At 39.7% G+C, this 25,119-nt stretch overlaps 1 protein-coding gene across 1 annotated transcript in view; it reads left to right on the top strand.

The window, feature by feature from the left end:
- Nucleotides 1-8,833: 8,833 nt before the first annotated feature.
- grin2ab (glutamate receptor, ionotropic, N-methyl D-aspartate 2A, b) overlaps nucleotides 8,834-25,119 on the top strand; it is an 83,018-nt gene continuing 66,732 nt past the window's right edge. The window contains exons 1-2 of the mRNA XM_029499885.1: nucleotides 8,834-8,926; nucleotides 9,647-9,877. Coding sequence (XP_029355745.1) covers nucleotides 8,909-8,926; nucleotides 9,647-9,877 — 249 coding nt within the window. The 5' untranslated portion in view covers nucleotides 8,834-8,908. The remainder of the gene's footprint in view (nucleotides 8,927-9,646; nucleotides 9,878-25,119) is intronic.

A 25,119-nucleotide genomic window follows, 5' to 3' on the forward strand; every position in this document is an offset into this window, starting at 1 on the left:
GGGCAGAAATGCACAGGCAACAATAATCATGATCAGGATACAGAAGGGCGGGAGCCACCAATGGTATTTCTTTAACATTTCTTCTTATTCCCTGAATATTGTATGTGATTGATTAGCATAAAAATTATTCAAAAGCTGTTTTCTTTTTTTTTCTTTTTTTGTCTCTTTTCTTTTGCCTCTGTGCGAAGAGTAAATGATGAGGTGTGGCCAGGAACAGCTGGAGAAAGTCAGAGATAAAGTCAAGACGCAGCTGGAGTGAGTTCACCTCATTTAGGCGCAGACATGTTCGCTTATTCACTCATCATTCACATGCACACGTTTCTGCATACGTTCCTGTATCACGTGAATTGAAACTATCTGCTTAATTACTGCTAATGATTGGTGTGTGTATATCAGGATGTTTAACAGTGAAGCTTATCAGCTGTGAGGGCAGGAATCCCATGACAGGATGTATGATGGCCATAATGAAAATCAAAGATTGAACTCCAGACAGTTCTCTAACATATAGGCTACATTTACAGTTTGGTGGCTTAAAGAACAAAAGTTAGTTGTAGTGTGAAAAAATCCCAATTTACTGTTCTTTGGTTTATCGCCCACTTTAAACTTGCAACTTCAGACAATGGATTTAAAAAAATTTGCTGAAAGGGTTCTTTTCAGAATTAATGATGGACACAGCAATAAAGGTCACACTCATTTTATGAATTAAAGTATAATACTTCAAAAATGCAATTTAAAAATCTACAAATGTCAATATTATATATTTAACAAGGGCCTCTGCTGCTATGTGCTCAAACGCAGAGATGATTTAATTAAACAGATTTAATTTTTCTCTGGTCATAACCATAACTACTGATATTATTGTCAAAGATGTTGGAGCCATAATGACACTAACGGTGTGACAGTCTATAATGGCCTATTGGCTCTGTCCTCGTGGGTGCAGTGTAACCATGATAATGTTGGCCATTGGGCGCTGAAGTACAGGTGTCACAGAAAATTTTGCTGCAGGTGGAAAACATGATGCTTTCTACGAGAGACAAATTGTCCCACTGCAACCATGCTAATGTGGCCTTTACGCCTCGCATTGACCAGACCATATGTGCCAAGAAAATGCTACAGTGTCACCTTACTGAGATGCATCTGTGTGTGTAACTCGCATAATGGAGCTTCCTAGCTCTCTTCCTAAGTGGTCCTTTAGGAGACAGAGCAGATGGACAATATCCTAGCAAAGATAAAGTTTTCCATTATGGAGAAAAATATCCCAAAACCAGCCTGCATGAGACCATAAAATGACCAGGCAGAGGCACTCAGGCAAAAACAAACAAGTACACAAACAGACCATTCAGTATGGGTTTCCACATTTAACTAAAAGACTCATTGTCAAATCAAAGCCTATTTTGTGAAAAGAAAAAAAAAAAACGAAACAATCAGCATGCCAATCAATGGGCAATAGAATTGATTCCTGACAGGGAATTGCTTATTGATTTTTTTTCAATTTATCACATGACCAGCTACTTCATCATCAGATTGATCAGTTATTTATCAATTTGTCAATTGATTAAGGAATGGCACATATACTCCTGAGGGCATGCATGTACTGTTGATGTAATATAATAATAATTAATGATGTGTTAATTTAAGTTCAGGAGCAGCCTTTTTAAATTGAACAATCTAAGACTTCCTTCACTTGCTTTGAGTAGAATGAGACTTAATTTGCAAATCTTTCTTCTATACTCTTTCAAGAATATTTCCCTCTAGGACATTGAGAATTCAAGAGGGTAGTCTTTCTGACCTCCAGCAGCCAAAAAAATAAGCCCACCACCTTTTCTTGGCCCCAGGGGAGCCAATAACTGACTATTATTCTCTTTATTAGCCCAATATGCTGAGGGCAGCATCCAATCACAACATTCCCCACTATCACCAAGATAAAGACTCCATCGGCAATAGGCAGACAGCCGCAGTGGGAACTTGTGTTTGATTGTATGATTCATTCCCCTTATCCGATGTTATCCCCCAATACAGTCTATTCCAATCAAATAATGCGTTCTTCATCAAAGGTTGAATGAGCAACACATGTTTTTGTTTTTTTTTTTTTCAGTTTTCAAGGTGCTTTGGATAACGGGGAAAAAGGGAAACAAGTGTGCTTGTTGCTTTTAAGCACTCAAGGGTAACCTAAAAATACATCATTCAGTTTAGCTGTAAATATTTGCAGGTTCACATATTCACACCCTATTCCATCTCACTGGAACAAAACCTGTGATCCTCACCAACACTTTACCACCACTGAAATATTGACATGGCCAAGTCTCCAGTTTCCCCACCTCAACAGCTAAAAAAAGAAAATCCTTTAAACTTTCAAATCTTGTATTTAGAGGTCATTCAGTCTGCCCGATCAGTTGATCTGCAAAGGAATAACACTTCAATCTCACAGTCTGGCTTCTTGCATTGGCAGTTGGATTTTTAATGCACCGCCTGGCTACGCTGATAATAGAGAGGGCATAAAAAGTTACTGTCTTGAGATCATCTAATTCAAATTGTTCTGTGGGCTGGGTCAATTAGTTTGATTTGGTTACTCCTTCAAACACTGAAACACTCTGTTGCACCACCTCCTTGGCCACTCCCGCACAAGTACCCAATGTAAACTTGAGCACCCCAAGATTTTAACAGTGAAAATGCAAATGAGATTTCTCAAAGCACTGTGAATTTCTGTGCTGTCAAACAGGGTACCGGTGTGTGCCCTGGTGTCTTCGGTGAAAATGAACAATCGCAATCTTGCTGTGTGCCTCCCCAGAACAACTGTGTGATGTAATTTCTGCATATTTGTGTGTGTTCCAGGTTAGTGCTTGAGATGGGGGTTTTAAGGAGCCATTGTACTCACTGCTTCTCTACATGTGCAATTCCCATGCTGTGCTGCAGCAGCACAGAATGGCTTTGACCTTCATACTACTTCTGTGTCTCATCAACTCATTCATGCTTGGATGTCCAAATTAGAGTTGAGACTCTGCAGGTTAGTTTTTTAGTGGTAAAGGACCACTTCAGAATGTGGCTGAGAGTTGGATAAGAATATTGAGGCCAGTCTCATTTCAGCTCTTCAATATGAAGTTTCCACCTCAAGCACAAAAAGAGGAACTACAGGGAAACAGCAGACCGGGCCCCATCCAAAGGTAACTCAACCTGTCCATCATAAATTTTTATCTCCAAATGTAACATAGCAAGTCTTTTTTTTTTTTTTTTTTTTTTTCAAGCTATGCAAAAACTAAAGTGCAAAAAACCAAAACACAACACGTTGCAGGTTTACAGGGAATATGACCCACACTATTTCTCCTTGGAGTCATCTTGTCTCTTCAAAGTTGCCAGGCAACCATTGTCTTTTTCCATGGATTAAATTTATAAAATATGACATGGTTTATTGTGAGCTTTAGAGGAGAATTTTGTCATCACTTGATAACGTTAGGCTATCTTTCTTCCAATTCCAGTCTAACCCTAACCCTTTGTGACACCTGACTTTAGATTTATATTAATTCATTAATTTATAAATGTAGATGTATATTTATCAAACATAATATAGCAGTATCAATAATTTAACTTCATTATTTAATGGAGAAAACAAACTATTCCTTTCATGTGTGTATAATTGCTGTGCACAAAGCAACTGACTTTTCGTTCACACTTTTCATTTGTATTTTTTACCAACTTACTCCAGCTGAGACCTTTATATGCACAGGTATTTTACATGTTAGTTCGAATTTTGGAAAGTCAAGTAAAATAAATTCAGATACTATTACTTTCATGCTATTTAATTCATTCCTCAATGTGTTCAGACTATGAATTATTCAAACCCATGTGATTACCTGTCCCGATTAACTTAAACTATGCTTAATTTATAAAAAATAATTCCCAATTCTCTTCTGAAATAATGTAGACATTTTCATATTTATGCATATTTATGTAATTCAATTATTTTAGCCTAGAATTATTCTCTTTGTAGTGGAAATGAGGGTGGACAATTTTCACGAAGAAAGGTTTCACAAATGCTGCAGAGCCTTGTAAATTCTTACTTGCAATTAATAATTCGCAATTGATTGACCTTTCAAGCTAGGGATAATTGCTGATGTAGCCAAGTGAAAAAGACACAACAGTGCATCACTCTCAACTAATTGATTTGGCTGCCGTTCTTGTGAACTTTTCACTGTGATCAGCACTGTGACAAGAAGTGATCGCCCATCAGTTTTTGAGATGAGTGATTTTCAAAGCTGCCGATAAATTTGAATGGGTTAATGACACCAGCGGGGTTGACTGTTGAGAATCGCAAAGCTACAGCTTGCATGAGATCCAAGTGCTATATACTGCCCCTGTCTGGCTGTGGGAAACAGTGCTGTCTGAAGGAGAGCTTATTCCAGGTCACCCACTCTTTGTGGGCGAGAGAGCTGGAGTGGGTACAGGAGGATGCAAGAGGGTTGGGGGGTGGCAGGGGACAAAGTAAAAAGACAGATTGTTGAGAGAAAGCGAGAGAGAATATCTATAACTCAGTAAATGCCAGCTATCACATCATTCTGTTCCACATAGAGATCTTGAATACATTTCTGTTTATTTTGTTGCCATTTATTGACGCAGTGATTCATTTCCTGAGTCTATATAAAGCCATGTACTGTAGCTACAATGCAACGTCTTTGCCATGGCAGTGCATTGGTCGGAGGATAAAAAAAGAAGTGTCAAGATCATTGTATAAAAAGACAGAAATTTGTTTTGTGGGCTTGCTTCTGCTCTGAACTCATCATACAGTTATTACGTTGAACGCAGCCCACCAACTTTCTTCACCAAACAGCTTATTTCCAGTTGCATAGAAACATTAGAAGTGAATCATACTTTTGTGTTTGCCTGTCAGTCAGAGTGCCGATGAATGTCAGAGAAGCCCTGGCATGTTCTGGCTTTAACGGGACAAACTGCTGGAGGCAATGTGATAGCCACCTGACCGTGTGACTATGATTGGTCAATTGAGGTTTACCTGGTTGAAAACGTAGAAAGCATAGAATCCACAAAGATATTCTTAAAATCACGTGCAATTTGATTATAAGAGCACAATCCAAAGTGTGCCATCAGGTCTTGTTGTCATGGAAACAATGCATTTTTTACTAAAAGGAATTTTAGGCGAACTTGACAGTTACAGACTTTCATGGACTGGCTTTAAGTGAGCGGTGCAGCTAATTGTCTGCTATAAATGACCCCTATCCTATGCATCAGCAGTTAGCTGGCTATAGTGGGGTATGATCGGTGGGGGCCGGTGTACATCAGTCTGTGAATGAGCGGCTGGCGTCCTGTTGCAGGTTGTGCAGTAGTTTATGAATGGGGACATTTGTAGTCCAGCACCGATCGCCAAACATAAACTATATGTATCTGGGTGGAGCCTTTGCCATGACAAAAGTGATGATAGTCCGAAAAAGTCAGTTACCATGGATACAAAAATTCACCACATGATTTTTGTTTCTATTTCATTATTATTATTACTTTTTTTTTTTTTTTTTTTTTTTTGTCAGAGGCCTTGTGTAAGTGTTTTATCCTCCCTGTAATTTATTTATCTATTTACACATTCATTTATTTCTTTATTTATCAGTTTGTTTGAGAGCCTGTCTGCTGGTTTCATCTGTGAAGTTTCATTTAATTAGACTTCCTTTCCTCTGATTCACTTTACGAATATTGGAATACTGGGCTTTGACTATTAACCAAACAACGTTAGTGGAATGAGCTTTTGTCTTCAATAATTACACAAAGTAATAACAAAATCATTAGCACACTATTGACACATTACACAGTGTTAATGGGCCTCCCTCTTTTTTTTTTTTTTTTTTTTTTTTTGAGGGGAGGGGTTTGGGGACATTTTATAGTGCCTAATACCAACAGCCTTTTGATATTTAATCAGCAGAAATGAAGAGGAGAAGGCAACTGGTACATTTGGGGTGTTTGTTACAAGCCTGGATATGAACCTGAATGGAAAGTCTACATGTGTGTGTGTGTGTGTACAGGGTCGTCTGCTGCAGCACAACATGCCCGGGAAACTTCTGTTCAGCATGCTGCTGACCCATGAAAGATGCATGACAACTGAGCCCAGCAATTTTAAATCAGTCACACACACCCCCCCCCCGACACACACACACACACACACACACACACACACACACACACACACACACACACACACACACACACACACACAGTACCACCAACTGCCTAAATACCTACGGCTGTCTACGGACAGGGCAGGGCTGACTCACTGTACAGTTCAAGTGCTGTGCGGCTGAGCACCAAATGAATGCATATTAAATAAGGGAGAGAGAGATTCTCAAGTCAGTGTGCATGCAGAAACCTGAAAAAGGTCATGTCCCAAAAATTACTATACAGAGGTCTTCTGGTTTGCATAATCTTGAATGAGATTATCCAAAAAGAAAAGGGTATCTTGTAAAAGCTTACTTATGGTGGCCCAGTAGAACGTACAATTTTATTTCCTTGGCAACAGCTTAATGTTTAAATATAGAAAGAAAAGCTTTAGCTATAGCTATACTCCGTTGGGGCTAATATTTGGTGAACAGACAGTGAGAATCTCTGTTCACGCATCACACAGCATCCTCTCAAGTTCACCAGGGAGTGGGGGGGCTGGGTCCAGTTTGTCCCAACATGAGAGTCGACAGCAGGAGGAGATGGTGGTGGGTGGGATGTCATGAAAGAATGTTATTATATTTGCAACCCCAGGATTTTTTTTTTCCCTCAAAAGAAAAGTCATCCACTCTTACTGTGGTCTTTCTCCCTCTCTTTTATGTCCATGTTATGCAATCCTCTGTTTCTTTTATTCCAAGCCTTGGAGGCTCAGGCTCTGACGGAGGAGGACAAAGGACCTCAACAGGTGGAGATTTTTATTCTAGGGATGGGAGGAGGAGGAGGAGGGCAGTGGAGTGTTCTTTAGCAGTAAGCCCTCTGGTCAGTGTAAGATGCGCTGCCCTTTTTTTTTTAAATTATTATTATTTTTTTTATTTTGCCTCAGTGTAACTCAGTTTATGACAGCAGTCCTGGTGGAGACTCGGTCTGACCCCATGCAGTATCTCCACCATCTGTCAACACTCAGAGGGTGGGGGGGTGAGTTTTGTCAGCGCTCCCCGAGGACCCCCTGTGCTGCAGTTCTGATCTGCTAATTATGTTTAATTGAGGCTGTGTAATTCACTGGCGTTGTCTGGTTCCTCTTATCTCTCCTGCGTAGCTTCTGACAAACTCCGGCGCAGACCAGGGAACACGGCACACCATCGACAGTGAACGCCTCGGTGCAGTCATTTGTGGCTGATGTGTATTTTTAATTTCGGGGGAAAGTGGGGTATCTACACCGGGGACGACCAGATTATCGGGTTACACCAGTTCACCGGATATTGAAATGTTTTATCTCTGCGCGGTGGAAGCTCCGAGGAGCGGAGGCGCGACGCGGTGACTTGTTTAACGACGAGACAGTCGTCACAAAGCGCGGGCACACACACACACACACACACACACACACACACGCACGCAGAGAGAGAGAGAAACGCGCACACATACGGAGAGGTAAAGAGACGGACGCGCGCGGCGGCTTCGTTTGGCGAGATGGCACCAGGTGAATCCTCTAACGGCGGCTGACGGCGCGCTCCATAGTCGGTGTCTGGAGACTGCACGCCGGGAAAAGAGACACACAGACACAGAAACCCCCGAGAGGGACAGGCGAGGCAGAGATATATCAGTTTTAACGAGCTGGGAAGTTGGAGTGGCTTTTTTTTTTTTTTTTTTTTTTTGAGGGGGGGGGGTGAGAAAAGGCGATATTTCCTCTAACGCGCACCCTTTTTTTTTTCTAACTCGTCACATGAATATCTTTGATATTTTCTAATGGAGAGATGAAGTCACCCAAGTCTGCCCCCCTCCCCCTTTCCCCTCCTCCTCCTCCTCCTCCTCCACCGTCACCTCCATCCTTCTCCCATTCAGGCCCGGTGCCCATATGTTTAATTAACTAGGCTGATGTGTAAGTACCTTCAGCCAGCGAAGCGTGGGCGGGCAGGCGGGCTGCGGGGCGAGGAGGCTGCCGGAGATCATTTCCTCCTCTCTCCGGAGCATCACCTCCGTGGAGCGGCGCTGAAAGCCGCAGAAACAACTGGACCCTGTTAAACTTGTTCCCGGTTGTTTTGGCTGCTTTTTGAAGTGCGGAGCTCGTTCGGAGAGCGCGTGAAGGGAGACAAGAAAGTGGGAGGAGGGGAGGGAGAGAGAGAGAGTGTGTGTGTGTGTGTGTGTGTGTGTGTTTTGGTGTTTGTGACGGAATCCCCTCTTCAGTCTCCCAAGAATCTGCGCGAGGAGGAGGAGGAGGAGGAAGGAGGTGGAGGTGGAGGAGGAGGAGGCGCGCGGAGCTGTCCACGAGCCCTCACTGCGGAACGCGCGGGGCTGCCGCTGGAGATCCCAAACCAACGATTATTTTGGATTGTAGAAACCAACTCGTCCCCGCAAATCAACGGCTCGGCCCCCGCATCACCTCCGCCTCCCCCCCACCCCCCCACCCCTTCCCCAGCCGTTCAGCGGACGGTGTTTTTGACATCTTTACCGAGAGGAATACTACCTATTCACCGGGGGGAGAGGTGGTGGTGGTGGGGAAGATCTTCAGAGGCAGACAAGTGGATTTATCCGTGTGGTAGTGTGCGCGTGTGTGTTTTTTATTTTTTATTTTTTTATTTTATTGTATTTTCTTTTTTTGTTTTTTGGGGGTGAGGGGAGGGAGGGGGGGTCGGAGGCTTTGGATGGAGGTGAAATTGATGGATTAATCTGACGGAGGAGAGTCGTTTGTGACTCCCACTCCTGCCGAGGGCACCCGAATGGAGTAACAGGCTGCAATGTCATCTCCACCTGGCCGCCTGGAGAGATGTGTCACGGGAATGGGGTAAGTCATCCGAATTAGGATGGATTAGTGTTAGTGTGTTTTGTTTTGGTTGATCTTAACTCTCTCCTCTTGACGCTTGAAGATCGGAAAATTGAGCACCGGTTGGGGGTTTCAGTGGTTCACTAACAGTCTATGCCGCACACTCACTCTCCTCAAAGTGGAGCAGCGGAGGGGAGGGTCGGTCTGTGCTCCTTCATTCGTCCGAGTCCCCGACACACAACCTGCTGCATGCCCTACATAACCGAGCCCGGCACCGGAGAGAGGAGCGTGAGGGGAATATCCGCTCTGAGCTCTCTCCCTCCCCCAGCTCTCTTTCTCTCTCTGACGCACCCACAGTAAAGGAGAGAGTACCTACTAATTTCGCTCACTCTTGACTCCTTTCTGCCTTTGAATTCAACTTTTGTTTTTTCTCAACGTTTCCATCCAGTAAGCCTTTACTCCAGCATCTCCAAACGCGCACACGCACATAAAAGGACTTTATGGGATAGCTGGTGCTTGATGTGTTTCAAACAGTTAAAATGCAAATGAGTCATGAATAAAACCATGCTGGACAGCAGTGTAGTGCTGACAGATCATATTTAGGTACCTGTTTGTGGCCCCGCGTCCTCTTATAGAGGAGTCCAATTCAACAAGTCTGCGCTTTTAACAGACTGGACGCAATGAACCCCTGATATTTTTTTTTTAATTTGATTATTTGTTGTCTTTTATTTTATTTCTCAGATCAAGTTTGAACACTTTTCCTCCGGTTTCATTGACGCTGTGAGAAGGAACCAAGATGACAGTGATGAACGGACAGGTCGCGGTGTTTGCCCGCACAGGCGCGCACACCAAGGCGGCAAGAGCCAGCAATCAGCGCACGGACTCCGAAGAAGAAGGCGCAAAACCTCCGCGACCGCAAACCAGCCGCAGCAGCAGCAGCAGCAGCAGCAGCCAGGCTTTGTGACACCGAAGGTAAGGACCGCAACTGGAAGGCTGGCGGTGATCGTGGGGGTGGGGGGTGGGGGGGGGCTGTCACACAGTCAGAGCGCCGGGAGACGCTGAGCGGCGCTGTTGCATCACATTATCCCCGGCTGCTGATGCGAGGCCCTGTAATGAATTCATATCTCAAATTACAGTTTTCAGGCTTTGAATGCAGTCACGTTGTAGAAACACATTTTCTTCCGTTTTCCTCCCGCTTCCCGTGCCAAGTCTGACACACGAAGTGCCTTCTCCTCCTCTCAGGGACATGGAAGCCATCTCTCTCACACGCACACACACACAGATGTTAAATGGGGGTAACTATAAGAGCCTGACATGACAAAATACATAGCCCTTAATACCATAATTCGCCATCAGACTAATTATTCTTGGTTGCAAAGGAACGCCTATAATTTCCAACATGAAATATTGTGTGCGAGTGCGTGTAGCTGAAATTCATCATCATCATTTTGGGCAAATTATCACTCATGCCATACCAGACTCTCTGATGTTGCAGAGAACTAGGAGGAAAGACTGATGATGTGCTCAGCAGTAGCCTATTTTCTTGAATAGTGGGATGACACAAAAGGAGATCAACTCTGTAGGGCATAAAGGCAGTAGCATCAGAGAGCTGTTGCTGTCTTCATCAATATAAATGTGTGTGATGTCATAACACCTTTAAACCTTCAGTGTACTTTATAGTAGGCCTACTTTCCTATTCACTTTTAAGTTTTTATGTTGTGACCACCTTAGAGAACATTCTCCTCCACACTTTTCATCTCTCTGAGTCTGCTAATAAGCTACAACAGACAGAAAGTTAAAAAGGATAAACATAGAAATGTAAAATCTCACCAATGTGATGCATAACATGTTCAGAGTCCCATTTTGGTACCAGTGTGACTTCGTGTTAAAATGATGTGCTGAAAGACATCTCTCAAGCTGCTTGCTGAACTGTTTCTATTGCTAGAAAAGCAGGCACTGTAGTTCAGAACTCATCATGTGGAAGCATCTTGTCAGTGATGTCAGAAATGAGACAGAATTGTGCTTCATTGCATTTAAACACACTTAATCCTTACTGTTAAGTGTGCCGTTCCCAACATGGTATGCAGCCCGTAACCTGAGCAGCCCACTTCGGCTTATTTTCATTTTACCCAAGTGAGCCTTGTAATGGTCACATAAACATTAAGTTTTGTGCCTTTGCTGGGAACAGATTTATAAAAGGGGCCATTCTCTCTTATGGCTCTGCTAAACATAGTTTTCTTGTAAATTTATATTTTAAGAGCTTACTCTTCTGTTTTTTTTTTTTTTTATGTACTTTGGAAAACAATGTTATAACTAGAGCCCAAAATTAGCTTAAAATCTCCACATCTGCAAGTGGAGGAAGAGCGAGTCTTTTTTCTTGTCATTCATGGTACATGAAAAGTTTTTACCTTTGTTCAACTGTTAGTTTTACTGAATGGATCCAAAAGTATCACTATTATTTTTGGCCATCCACTGTGGCATAGTCTTAAAGAGCAGCACATCAAGAAAATAGCTTAACTTTAAAATCTGCTCTTTAATCATAACCCATAATTACCAAGCCACTAGTGCTCTCTCACCTTCCAGGTTTTTTTTTTTTTTTTTTTTTAGAATGAGACACTTTCTTTTGTGTGGCTGAGATAAAGTTATTTTAGTGACACATATCAGGATAAAACCAACAAAGAATCCTCATCCTCTTTTTTTTTTTTTTTTTTTTGAACAAACAGAGGATTTTAGGTAGGAGTACATACTCACAATTGCAACGCAGAGCTTATAAGGAATAATTATAAAGATGCTTAAAAAAAAGAGAGAAACCAAAGAACCTGTGGGTGGAATGTGCACCTTCATGCCCTACATTGTAGCTGTATTTGTCCTGAAGGAGGTATTGACATATCCTGTTATAAGAGCTACAGCAAATAATCCCCTTATCTGTAAAGTATTTTTAGCCGGAGCTCCCTATCCACTGAAGTTCACAAACTGCATGTTTTAAAAAAAATAAAGGGCTCTGGTGGGTTTCTTTCTAAAGTGTCACGCCTAACTATGTGCAGCCACCAGGCCTCTGGCATGGCCGCTAGCTGTCATCTGCCGAGTGCGTGCTTACTTTAAAGTCAATTAAACCTGCTACTGTGCCTGTGCTGCGTTGCATCGATAATCTTGTCCCGAAAGCATTCACGACTAAAATTTGATTAGATTTAACTCTGTTGCCAACAAATTGAACTTCTTGCTCACTGTTAGAAGGAAGGACAAAAATGTTCCCTGTCCTCACAGTTGCTGTCTTTGTACAATCACATGTCAAACGATGCTCACATGAGTCTTGAGATGATGAAAGTTTGTGTGTTCATTTTCCCGTTCCCAGCAATTACCAATGAAAAGGATTGAGTGGCGTATGATAATGAGTCATTTGACCCCCACTGATCTTCTGTATATTAATGTGCAACAGTCCAGTCTTGTGAACAAGTTAATAACCCACAAGCCTCTTATGAATGCGCGCTATTTAATCATATAATCAAAAAACAGTTGGTGGTCTCATTTAACGAGTTAGTCACCAATAGTGGTATTTAGTTGGCTAATACAGGTTCTTGATCTGGTATTTTCAGAATGAAATTGATGTTTCATCATGATCTTTGCATTTGTAATTCTGACCATTTCATTCCATAAAACACAAGTAAGCAGTGTTTTTACAAGATCTGAAGACTGGAAATCTTTGAAAGTGGATGCTCCTCAATCCGCAGTGAACCCCCATAGAATTTATATTAGGTAAAAAATATATCAAAAGATGCTGGTTTTAGATTCATAAACAAGCTTTCCAGAACTGCATCATAGAAGTAATTACCACTATAGTGTGCACATTGCAGCTATCAGTAGCATCTGGTTTGACCACATGGGCGTATAACTTAATGTCTATAGATAATAGTAGACGCCTCCATTGCATCTACAATGGTTTTAAAGCGTTTCACTCTGCTTCAGATTCCAGATAACTCTTATCCGATTCCAGTCTAGTATTTTAAAACTTCAGTGATGGGATGGGAAGTGTTTTTGAAACCCGACAAATAATAATTTTCATTGCTCAGGCTAAGATTTGGATTTGGAAATCAAATCCTACCTTTAATCATTATGGTAACTTGTAACTGTGTTTCCCATGACTCAAAGGCAGATAAATTTGATCCTGCGGATCAGAATAATCTTCATCCGACTTGAGTGGTGGTTGGAGGGCAGGTTTAGAGACACAATGAGCATAATAGATCTGTAACCAAGAAATTGCTACCAATACATCTTAAGTATGAATTAATCAGAATTGATCAGCAAATCTGCCAAAACACCACCGGTTCAGATAATGGGGCCAGCTGTATGAGCAATGAAATGTCTTTTTGAACATTTATGTTTTTATTCTGGTTACACTACATTAGTTTTCGTTAATATAACATTTAGCGGAAAGCTTTTGTTTTTGATTACATCGGTCATTCAGTTCAACTTTGAACATTTCCTTTCAATCTTACTCACAGTAGACCCAAATATAATTTTGCTCACGCTGTTCTTTTCTTGGCCAGGCGGAATGCAGTCACTCATAACTTTTAGGGAATCTCTTATCATCAGTGGTGAAGAAAGAGCCTTTGAGTCAAGGTTGTTTTATGCTGAGGATGTTTGTTAAAGCTTGATTAATCTGGGAGAAAGGAGGACTCATCAATAGGTTGATGTCGCTTCAAATCTGAAGCAGCAAACCCTGATGATTTCGTTATGTACTTTACAGCGATAGCTATGGCTAATTTACCCTCCAAAATAGGTTGACTACCCAAAGAAGAGGGAGAAGATGTCAGAGAGGGATGTGTGACTACGCTCTTGGTTCATTAACCATAGACAAAGGAACATGATTTTATCTGCCCAAGTGCAGATGCTAATAACACAGAGCCACTTGTTCCTTCATTCAAGGTCTGAATTTATCTGCCCTGGCTCCAGTAGTATCAGCAGAAAACTACAGCTGTTTCCAGAGGAGCCGTCTGTGTGGCTCAAGATTTAATGCAGTAGCTGTGGCTCTCACCCGGAGTCATTTACTCATCAGGTGGAGAGGAGAAAACTCCCTCAAAATAACATTGCTTGTCAAAGATGAGGTCACCTAATGGTTAAACAGTTGATTAATCTATGTGTTTAATTGAACAGGAGTGACAATAGACTATAGGTCTAATGTCTCTAGGTCTCTGGCTCAGCTCAAAGAAAATGATGATTCATCAGAAAGCATCCGTTATATATCAACTGTAGAAAGCTATCTAAACAGGGCAAAAGCGCAAACAGAAATGCCTATATTGTAATTCACCTTGTTAGCTTTACAGCAAATGTGTTGTGGAGGCAGTATTTATTGGCTTCCACTTTAAATCAATGTTATCCACACTAAAACCACAAATTTCAAGAAGACTGATTAGTTGGGGTCAGGCATCAGGAGAAATAAATGATTTTTAAAGCTTAATGTGTTGATATTTTACTGGCTAATTGGCAGGAACAAAACAAGCGAAGCAACAGTGACAAATTACCGCCCTGTAAAGTTGATGAATTTGTCAGCAAAAAGTTATTTACACATCCAAAAATGTAACAAACATAGGCATTTATTCAGAGATGTGTCTGTAGATAACTGAGAAATTATGGTAAATATTCACTCATGTTCAACCAGTCATGGTCAACAACACTTCTGAGTGAAAACATTCAGTTTAGCTGCTAAATGCTTTGTTTATTGCCTGGCATCACTGTCATATAGGCCTGCAGCACATCTGAGCTTTTTTTCTTAAACTTCTCTGGGTGGAAGATGAAAACAATGACAGAAATCACTGAAGATCTCCATGGAGTTAAGAAGACCTGTGGATTTGGTTGCTAATTCTCAGCATACCTTTTTGAAAGAAGTAAAAATGCTACCTTAGTATTGCAACTAAGTGGTCATTGTTAAAAATAAGAAGCACACAGATATACTTTCCTTTGATGTCAGTGTTCCACTTTTAGTTAAAGGCTTAAGGCTTTCATAATGGTGGATGTTTCATTTTGGATGAACCCCCCACTGAGTCTATGTGAATGCCATACTTGAATTAGCTTGATTAGTATTAAGCATACTATGTGGCTTTGGGAGTGAGCACGTTGCCAGCATCAGAGAAGGCTTAGTTTTCACCTTAAGTGATGTCTATTACACTTTGTCAGTCTGAGGGTTATCCAGGCTCCAGAAGAAGCTTAAGGTGCCAAAGTGGTGCCATCCTGGTGCCATCAGTTTGGCCAACTCAACATCTGAAGCCCATGCTCCAGACAGCAGAATTCAGTTCACACTGATATAACATTGTCCTATTTAAGACATTCTTGAGCTTTTTAAATCCAATTTGGTTAAGTTTCCCATGGCTACGAGGAACAAATCAGTTACATAAACTTACCCCCCCCGATCCAACAGAGATAATTGTAAGTGACTAATACACACTGATTTGATGAAGGAAGGTTGCCTATTTCATAATATCATGTTTTACATACTGCATGTTACATCACAATGAACACAAATATCTTACTGAGATGATTAATATATTTTACATCAACTTATTAGACGTTGGGGGGCTGTGGAGCTGAAAATTATATTCTTCTGTATTATCAACCAAAGAGCAGCAGCTACATTACCAAAAAGAAACCCTGACTCTGTGTGCTCAGTACTAACTCCCAATGATGTTAAGTTCATTAGGAATTTCATCAGCTTCAAAAGCAGTAAAATGGCTTTGTTATAGACCACATATCATATTTCTTGTAAAAATAGTTTCGAGGTGACCTGATATTTTAGTGGTAAGGGTGCAAGTGCTCTAAGCATGTGAGCTGGCAGTTTGAGACAGGCTGTACTCTTTCCTGAGTTTCTTCCCTTTTCTCTGCCCCATTTCCTGTCTCTTTACACTGTTCTACCAAATAATAAAGGAATAAATGGCCAACAAAGAAAAAAAAAAAACATTCAATGTAAATATAGGGAACCAAAAATGACATTTTGGGAAGTTATTTGAAGCAATTTAGGAGCTATTTACTTCTTAACAGCTGTCTACCTACCAGTCTAGAGTTCATATATATATATATATAATGTAACTCACAGCAATCTGCAAATATTCTTGCTAGCAGGGCAGATTATAAACTATGATGAAAGAAAACAATGGCATAAACTTTGTCGAGGAAATGACCTGTATTACTGCATCTAGCATGAAACTATATATACGACGACAGAGATAACATAGCCTAAAGGAATAAAATGTATTTTGTTTTGAAGCTGTATCTGGGATTATTTCCTGCAAGACAGAGACAAAATCCAAACTAAGCTATAGAAGCTGCACACCACATCCATGGCCCACTACTCGTTCTGATGGAAGATGCTTCTTTTTGGGCCCATAAAGCACCTGCACCAGAGCTGTTCTCACACTGACCCATTATAAGTATGCATGTTAGACACTCTATCTAAGCTGACTGACTTCCTTTTGGCTCCCCCCATACACAAGTGACAGAAAATTATTCAATGATGTGGCTTCTCTAGCCATTCTAAATGCAGTCAGACCAAATGGATCAAATTTGTCTTTCTTAATCCTTGTGCATTGGAAAAATGGCTTCTTGGGCTGGTGTGTGTCTTGTTAAATGTCTTTGCAGTTCATGTTGTGTCGATACAGTGATTTTGCGAATCAGGTTGGTAGAGCAAGTGGGCTTGTCAACAAATGACATGCTCCAGGTCAAGGGAAGTTCTGCTTTCTTCCACTGAGTCATCCGCAGCCTTTTTTTTTTTTTTTTTTTTTTTTTTGCAGAGACACTGTGTTTCTTGAAAACAAAGATTAATAATGTAAGAACCAAAAAGCAATATCTGTGAATTTACACCATGTTCCCCTCCAGGAACCAGACACAGAAAATGCATTCTTTACATTAGACTTACAAAGGCTTTTGTGTGCATGATTGCATTTATAAATGCCACTCGTTTGGAAATTGGGCACACAAGTCTCATTTCCACTCTGACAATCAGCCTTTAATGGATGAAGACAAAATCTTACCGGAAAAATTATTGCCTGTGTTATCAGGCATGATGACAAGAACACCAAAAAAGACACACAGTCTCTCCAGCTTTTGTTCAGATAACTAACTGAGGTAAAGCGTAATAACTCCAACTGCAAAGGCCTCTTTTACTCTTGACTAAAAGTAAAAGAGGCCCAAGACTAATTAGCTAGCTACAAATGTAGATGTTCTGATAACGTTGAAGTGTACAATTCTTCCCTTTTCCTGTTGGCTGCTGTGCTTATACGGTTACATAGCAAACTGTAGCTAGCAAGGTAAGATTTGCTGCTGTACATGTGTAACTTGTTACATTAGTGTCAGCTTGTCGGTTGCAATCATTCACTGATAGGAAAAATCACATTGCTGCTTAATGCAAATTTGGGTCTGATGGGTCTGTTACATGTAAGTATGATCTGCGCCTAGATCTACACACACAGAAAATTATCATCATGAGGGAAAGTTTAGCACACAGTTGAAGAGCTGTTGATGTTGTTTTCTCTAAGAAGTAAATGCTACCAAAGCTAAGGTGTTTTATCCATGATTGATCTGGTGAAATTCATCTATGCTTTTATCTCCTCTCACTTAGATTCTTGTAATTCAATGTTGTACCTCAGTCAAAGGTCTCTGTCCTTGGTCCAATTTTTAGAAACACAGCACACATAAGACTTCCTGGTCCACTGACTCAGCTTTTATTTATTCTGCTTTTGATTTATTTTGGGTTATTTTGTGATTATCTTGTGAATCATAGTGTTTTATAGGAGTTACAAACAATAGATCTGTGTGCAGTAATTGCATTTACGATAAAAACCAGGCACTGCGGTGCCTTAGTAGATTTTCTGAAATATACTGCTTGCCTTGGAGAGGGGCACTGATAATCACAAGTAATCTAAAAACCCCTTAGATCACATTGGGATTGCCCATTTAACACAATGACCAATAATTATAATATGTGTGACAAATTTAAAGACAAAACACAAAATTTGTTTCTGATTATCTGGAATATTGAAAACAAATGGCACTAAATGCAGTGAAGGTCTTAAGAAATTGTCCAGTGAAGAAATCTTGTGTGAGCCAGGATTTAACAAGTGGCCAGTTTTTACCAGTTCTCCACATTAATAGGACCCCAGTACCTACATGATTTACTGTGTCAGTGTTTAGCCAATAGTTTTTTAGTTGACATGCTCTTGTTGAGACCTTAGCTAGGCAGAGGAGAAAAGATGCAGAGGCCAGAAATATTCCCATAACAGCAGATCATCCAAAATATATTACTCCAGATATAATGCTTCCCTTTGCGGCGACAGATGCTGTTTAAGCCACATGGGGCATCCGGTGATGTTGGAACATTTGAAGCTTCTGTCTCCTCCTGCCAAGTGCAGTTTTTAACGTCAGTAGCAACACATCAAAAAACATATGTTTACCAGACACTGGTGCCCAGACATGAATGATCGACGATAGACTGCATGTTGGAGACAGTTGAAAAGCTGCCATTAAATGTATGGCTTGACCATAAACCAAAATTTCAAAGCAATATGTTCTGTGTGATATATATATATATATATATATATATATATATAATGGGGCTTTAAAATCAAGGGAAATTTGTTCAATCAACCTTTCTTTTTCAAGAGGAAAAAAAAGGGGCAATGCAAGTCATATCTGGAATATTTCGGCCTTCAAGTGTTGGCTTTTTTTGCCTTCAAACACAGCGCCAGCCTTTTTATGTGAATGCTCTCAAAGTTTCTATTTAAACATGACAGGACCATTATGAAAAGAGCCACGACGTGGTACAACATTGATGAAATGAAAAATAATGAGTGTTTTCAGGTCTCACCAGTGATGGGATTTAAAACTTATTTTGCCATCGAAGTCTTAATAAAATGAGCATCAATTGACCACAATGTATTAGATAAAGTGTCTGATAGTGTCCAAGCACGGAATTACAAGTCCAGACTGTCATTTTACTTCTTATTTGCATACATGCTGAACGCTTCAACATTTTGCTGTTCTGATAATAGTGTCTATGGAGGAACATTTTATTTGTGAAATTGGGATTTAGGGAGACACATGGCTTGAGTTTTTAGATCTTCACGTTCTATAGAATAATTTGCTTATGAATTTAATGAATTGATAAATAATTACTGATCTTAAAATTGGCAGGTTCACATTATTTGATATTGATTGAGTTTTGTTTTGTTTGTTTTCTTTTTTAAATATCCATATGGTATTGCAATTACATAAGAGAGACTAAATATAACTAAGTCGCAACCCTTCATAATGTAACCAGTTGGTTTTTGAGCTGCTGTTTTGAAGCCTCAGGTAACCATCTTGGTTTTTTGAAGCCTAAGGAGGCTCTATCAGGATGATTCAAACTAGTTTGTATTCAACCCCAACTGTCAGGCAGCTTGCTGTCTCTTGTACAATCTGTTAATCACATGGCCCCATTCAGATGAAAATAGCCCATAAAGTAGGGTGTGCATTAGGTTATGACTGCCATTATTAATAAATGGACATAATGTCGTATTGAAGAAGACTTGAAACTAGATACCGGGATCATAAACCCATTAGAACGACATTTGCTTGAAGTAATAAATCAAGAGAAAACAGGGGACATTTTCTCACAGGAATCAATACAAATAGACTGCAACTTGCAACGAGTGGAGTAGCACCCTGATGTTCATTAGAGGTTTAAGGCTCTCCAGCATTGGCTTCAATTTATAACCCTGGAATGGACATTGACTTTTAAATACAGTCAATGTGTTTAACCTTGTGCTGCTGGAGCCATTTAGCTCGTGACTTGGACTGGGAAGGGATGCTGGCTGTTGTTGCTGTGAGCTTAACATGTAAAGCTGGCAGCACATTTACGTGATTATGTGCATGTTTGAAAGGAGCTTGAGCAGGAGGATGTGGAAGTGGGGAAAGAAAATGCTACATTGACCATGTTTCATCATGAAGGTTTAAAAAAAATAAACTCATCCCAAGTCTTCCATATGTGACAGCAAATAAGGACAAGACCTGTTCTGTCAAACAGAAATCACTGATAGCGATCAGCTGTTTTTTGTCTTGCAAATGCGTGAATCTTTCCTGAATGGTGTAACAGTTCTTCTGTTCCCTTTACTTATTACATCAGAATATAGTCTATAGGAAAAAATGGTGGATTTATAAATGTCTTCACTTTCATCCATAATAGATTGTTCAAGAGATTGGTTCGCTTGTCATGCATGAAAATGGGTACAAATTCAGTTTTTGGTTAAACATTAAAAGGACAATTTATTTCATCATTACATCAGACTGTCTAACAAGGCTTACCAGTGATTGTCTTACAACCGTCCTCTGTCATTTTAATGTTTTAGCTTCCTTCAATAATTGAAAGCGGGAAAAATCGCATTGTATATTCATAAAGATGGATGGCTTAGTCTCATGCTGTGCCATGATCTTGTTGGGGTTTGGGGTCATGTAATATCATACCTAAAGATAAAAATGTCTGCACCTTAAACCTCATAATTAAATTATACTTTGAAAAGTACTTCTAATGCAAAACATAGTGACACAAGATCATAATATTACCTCATGCCACTTTTCCAACTATGCTGCTCAAAACTTTGCACTTTTGCACCTTGGCATAGCTCTACAATAACTTCTTTTCACTCCACCCTCAACTTTTGCCTTCTATTTTCCTCTGCAGGGGTTGTGTCTTTCTCTCCCATCACATCATGCTACACAAAAACACAAATAACCTCAAAGTCAACCGCATAGACATACAGATGCAGACTAACAAGAACACACTTTGCAGTCCCCCCAAAGAAACAGGCAGCGTGTCCTTCCTGGTGTTTGACATTGTCCTTGTTTATTTATATTTATTACCAATGAAATATGAATGACAGAACTCTCGCGGACATTTTCTGTTCCCCTGGTTTAAAATGTACCACGAGCAAAAAAGAAAAAAGAATTGGCCAAAAGTGTGCCTCCCTAACACCCATTTCTCTGCATTGCTGAAATTTTGATGTGGAAAAACGTTGTTGGGCTCTTAAAGGACTGTTTTGAGGAGCAGGGAGCAGGCAGACAGGTTTTATCAAAGACAAGCAGGAAGGCACTCAGAGTTTCTGTCGATGTTAAACAAATAAAATGCGATATTTCAAATGAGACCTTTTTACCATATTCTGCTGTCGAATCAAGGCAACCAAAATCTGTTTTGCAGTTCAGTGTCTGGGTGGGTGGATAATGATACGCAGTGTTCTGTTATAAATGCAGAGCAATCTTCGGGGAAGACAAAACCTGGCACTCCCAGGTCAGAAAAAGTATATTTAAATATTTAGTGTGAAAGTGCATCTGTATTAAGATTATTCATTTAGCAGAAGTTCAATAGGATTAATGTTTGTTTTTTGAATAATTACAGGGCAAGTTGTATTTGTTTCTCAGTGAAGAAGAACATTCCCACTGTCCATATCTAAGTACCTTACACCTTGTTTCAGTCTGTTGTTGGAAAAATCTGTGAACTAAATGCAGCAAGTCATTTGTTTCAGTATCAACCATGTTTGGATTGCTGGCAATCTTCTCAAATGGTATGTGAAATGCAACATCTGTGAGTGTGTTAAGGATTAAACAAAGTCCTGGAATAACTTTCATCAGTGTCACTGAGGATTACACAGTCCACTAACCTCCATTAGGATGAACATAGTCACGGTACCAGAAAACATTGACAAAACCATTAAGATGTAATCAAATTAACAGTCAATGCATCACAAAAAGAATACTGGTCACCCATAAATTAAATCACAATGTAAATGACAACATTTGTTATATTTGGTTCATGATTGAAACATTTGACAATGAAATCACCGAATATGAAAGCCAACTTATAAACTAATGGAAAACTAACGAGTCGTCTCTTGCCCTCCTAAAATAATTGTAGCTGGGAGGCCATCCATGTAACATCCTGTATTTAATTGAATATGACGTGCTAGGTCGTCCACTGGAAGCCAGTGAAGCAGTAAGAACTGACACCTGCCAACACGACTACAAGCTTTCAGCCTGAACCAGGTTGTTTTGTGTTACTTTCCCTTCCAGTGTTTTCAAGGTTTTCCTTTTTAATAAGGGCCCACTGCATGGATTAGTTTATTAATAAGTTGAAATAACTCTGGATCAATAAATCACCCCAATCAGCAGCCACTTGTTTGTCATAAAATTACATAAGTTAAATACATAAAAATTTGGCCTGTGGTTGTAAAGGATTCAAATATGGTTCAAGAGTTTCATATCATTTTTATCTGTTCAAATTGATTAAATGCTAAATGACATGGATGAATGCTAAGCTGTCAGTATCAGAGACATTATTCAAACCCATTTAACCCAGATACAGCGTGGAGCATGAGCATGTGTATCTGTGTGTGCGAGACTGAGAAGGTTGGTGCTTTCTCTCAATATTTGCTTGTCTACTAGATTTTCTACCCAACATCTCATTTTGCTCTCTCTCACACACACACACACACACACACACACACACACACACACACACATAGACATCACATTTCATAAGCACTGGAACAATGTTTATGTTCCTAACTTAAACCTTTGACATGCAAACAAGCATATCCAAAGTAAACAGTGTATTTGCACAGCACATTCAATTCAGCTTCGTCTATAGGAGGCCAATAAAAACTACATCATCATCATCACAAGCATGTGGGGAGGAAATAGATTAAGTATCCTCCACATGTTAATAAATCAGGTTTTTCTCCAGTGGAGAAAAGACCGGTCTCCTCCTCACAGATGTCTGACTGTGACTAACAGTCTTTTTTGATTCCCTTTGGAAAATTATTTAAAATCTTACCTGCCTGCCTCTCATCTGAGGCTGACTGGTGGTTTACCTGTTCAACTTCTCTGGACTATATCTGACGTGCCCACAGCAGCCCATGAGAAATCCACATCCACATGTACTATTATAATTATTATTTGTACTATTTTGTACTAATGATGACAAAGCAGCGCTTTATTACAGTGAGTTTACAAGACATTAGGACATTTGGTATTTTTCATTGTGAAATGAAAAATACAAAGAAATCCTTTTCTTCTTAAACCAAGGTTTCTGCACCTTTTTAAACATTTTCAAATATGTCCTTGAACACGTCACACTACCATCTGTAATGTGCTGTAATTTTTACTTATTTATTCTTTTTTTTTTAATCAAACTGAAACTCAACTTAGCACTGAATGGTCAGTAATGTCACAGGCTTGGCTGCTGTAGCTTCACACAGCACTGTAGCAGCCAAATAAAACTAAGAAACAATAAGGGTGGGTGGCCTACTCTGCTTTCACCTTCTGTACACTGTATCTTTCCCCAGTAAACATTACAATGAAGTGCTCCTCTTTAAAAGAGTCGGCACTACAAGTGGGGAACACAGACAAACTGACCATTCTTCTCCAACTACCGTTTGGTCCTTTTCTTAATGTTTGTCTACCATAAAATCAGATTCACTTCATCTGTATCTGAAAAACAAAAGATAATAATTATTGAAATAGACTGAACAGAATAATGCATGTTAAATGAGAAAAGAATTGTAGATAGCATGTAACTATATTTTTTTATCAGTTTTTTTGTGTCTGTGTGTTTTAGTTTTTTGTGGATGGTTTTATATTTGTACAAGAGGAATGAGCAAATACCCAGTTTGACAAAAAAAAACTGAAAATAGACCACTGTTTTTTTTTTTTTGGGGGGGGGGGGGGTTATTCCTTTATTTCAGGCAGTAATTGTTAGAGATGCTGACAGGAAATAGAGAGAGGGGAATAAACTGGAATAAAATTTAACAGTTGAGAGTGTGATTCTACAAACAGGAGAAGTAAGGTGTTCTCCTCCTCATGCAAATACATTAAGGGTTTAAAGGAGGAACACAGATAACGGGAGATTTCACACATTTGGTTGTCTGCACATTCAGGGGCATTTATTAAGGCTTACTCAACCAGAGCAATATTTTCAGATGTAAATTATATATTTAGGAAGGTTGTATGGGGTAAGGAAGAGAATAATAAAGCTGAGTATTACCACAACAGATGTTTGAAGGACACTCAATGATGAAGAAATTAGAGTTGAGAGTTTTACAGAAAGAAAAATAATGCAGTAATAGTAAAAAAAACAAAAACAAAAACTGTATTTTTTTACAAAATGCAAATCTAGGGTGGAGCGTTGTGGGTTTGTGGTCAAGACTTCTAAACCTCAACTTGACTTGATCTGAGGTGATGAATACTGGCAATTGCAAAATGGCAATGACATTTGTACATTTACGCACCGATTTTACCAACAGAGCGGTTATTTTATCGCAATAAACACCCAAATAATTAGAGTTATCGCTTAATCAGGGTTTTAGTAAATGGTTTGGAAAGTAAAATTTTCATTTAATGAGGATTCTTATTTTAGCACCACGACATTTTGATTTCTTTCTTGATTCATTTCCCCATCGAGTCCCTCTCTATGTTTTCAGATCTTGTTTATTTCCAGAATGCACCAAAAAGACTGTCTTGGTTACTGATAATTAGCTACTGCTTCAGTAAGTCAGACGCTAATTTCATGCAGATTGCTAGTGCAAACATGCACATAAATCTGTCCCTGACACTCTGAGTTAGGAATCGGGTAATATGGACGTTAACTTTAGAGGAAACTTGAAAAAACTAGGTGGCAAGTGGCTGTGCCACTGCACACAAAGGTGTACTACATTATTCACCCTGAGACTGAAGTGAACCGTTATCTCAAAGTACAGTACGCATCCATTTATGGATTTCGTGTTAATGTGAAATTTAACTTTTTCTTACTCAAGGAACATGCCCTTAAGAAAGTGTTGATAACCCAAGAGATAGAGGTGATTAAGATTTTAAGATTAAGAGGTGACTTCTACACACTCTGAATAAACCATTTTTAGGTTTAATAACACAGTTTTTATCTACTTCTACAACATTGTTAAATCAAGAGCAGTTGCAATTCTGACAAATTCAGATACTCATCTCAGATAAACATCTTACAAATTAAAAATTCTTTGTATGATGCAAGTGACAGTGGAACTTCATTCACATATATTTACTCATAAAACAAAGCGTGACTGGATAATGATGGGTTAATCAATGGGCAGTCATATGCTGCTGAAGTTAAAGTTAGATTTCTGGGAATGTCTTGATAATTTTTTCCAAAATGAAAAAGCATCAGCTCTGTA

The sequence above is a fragment of the Echeneis naucrates genome, chromosome 1, assembly GCF_900963305.1.
Source record: "Echeneis naucrates chromosome 1, fEcheNa1.1, whole genome shotgun sequence".
In the NCBI taxonomy this organism is placed as follows: Eukaryota; Metazoa; Chordata; class Actinopteri; order Carangiformes; family Echeneidae; genus Echeneis; species Echeneis naucrates.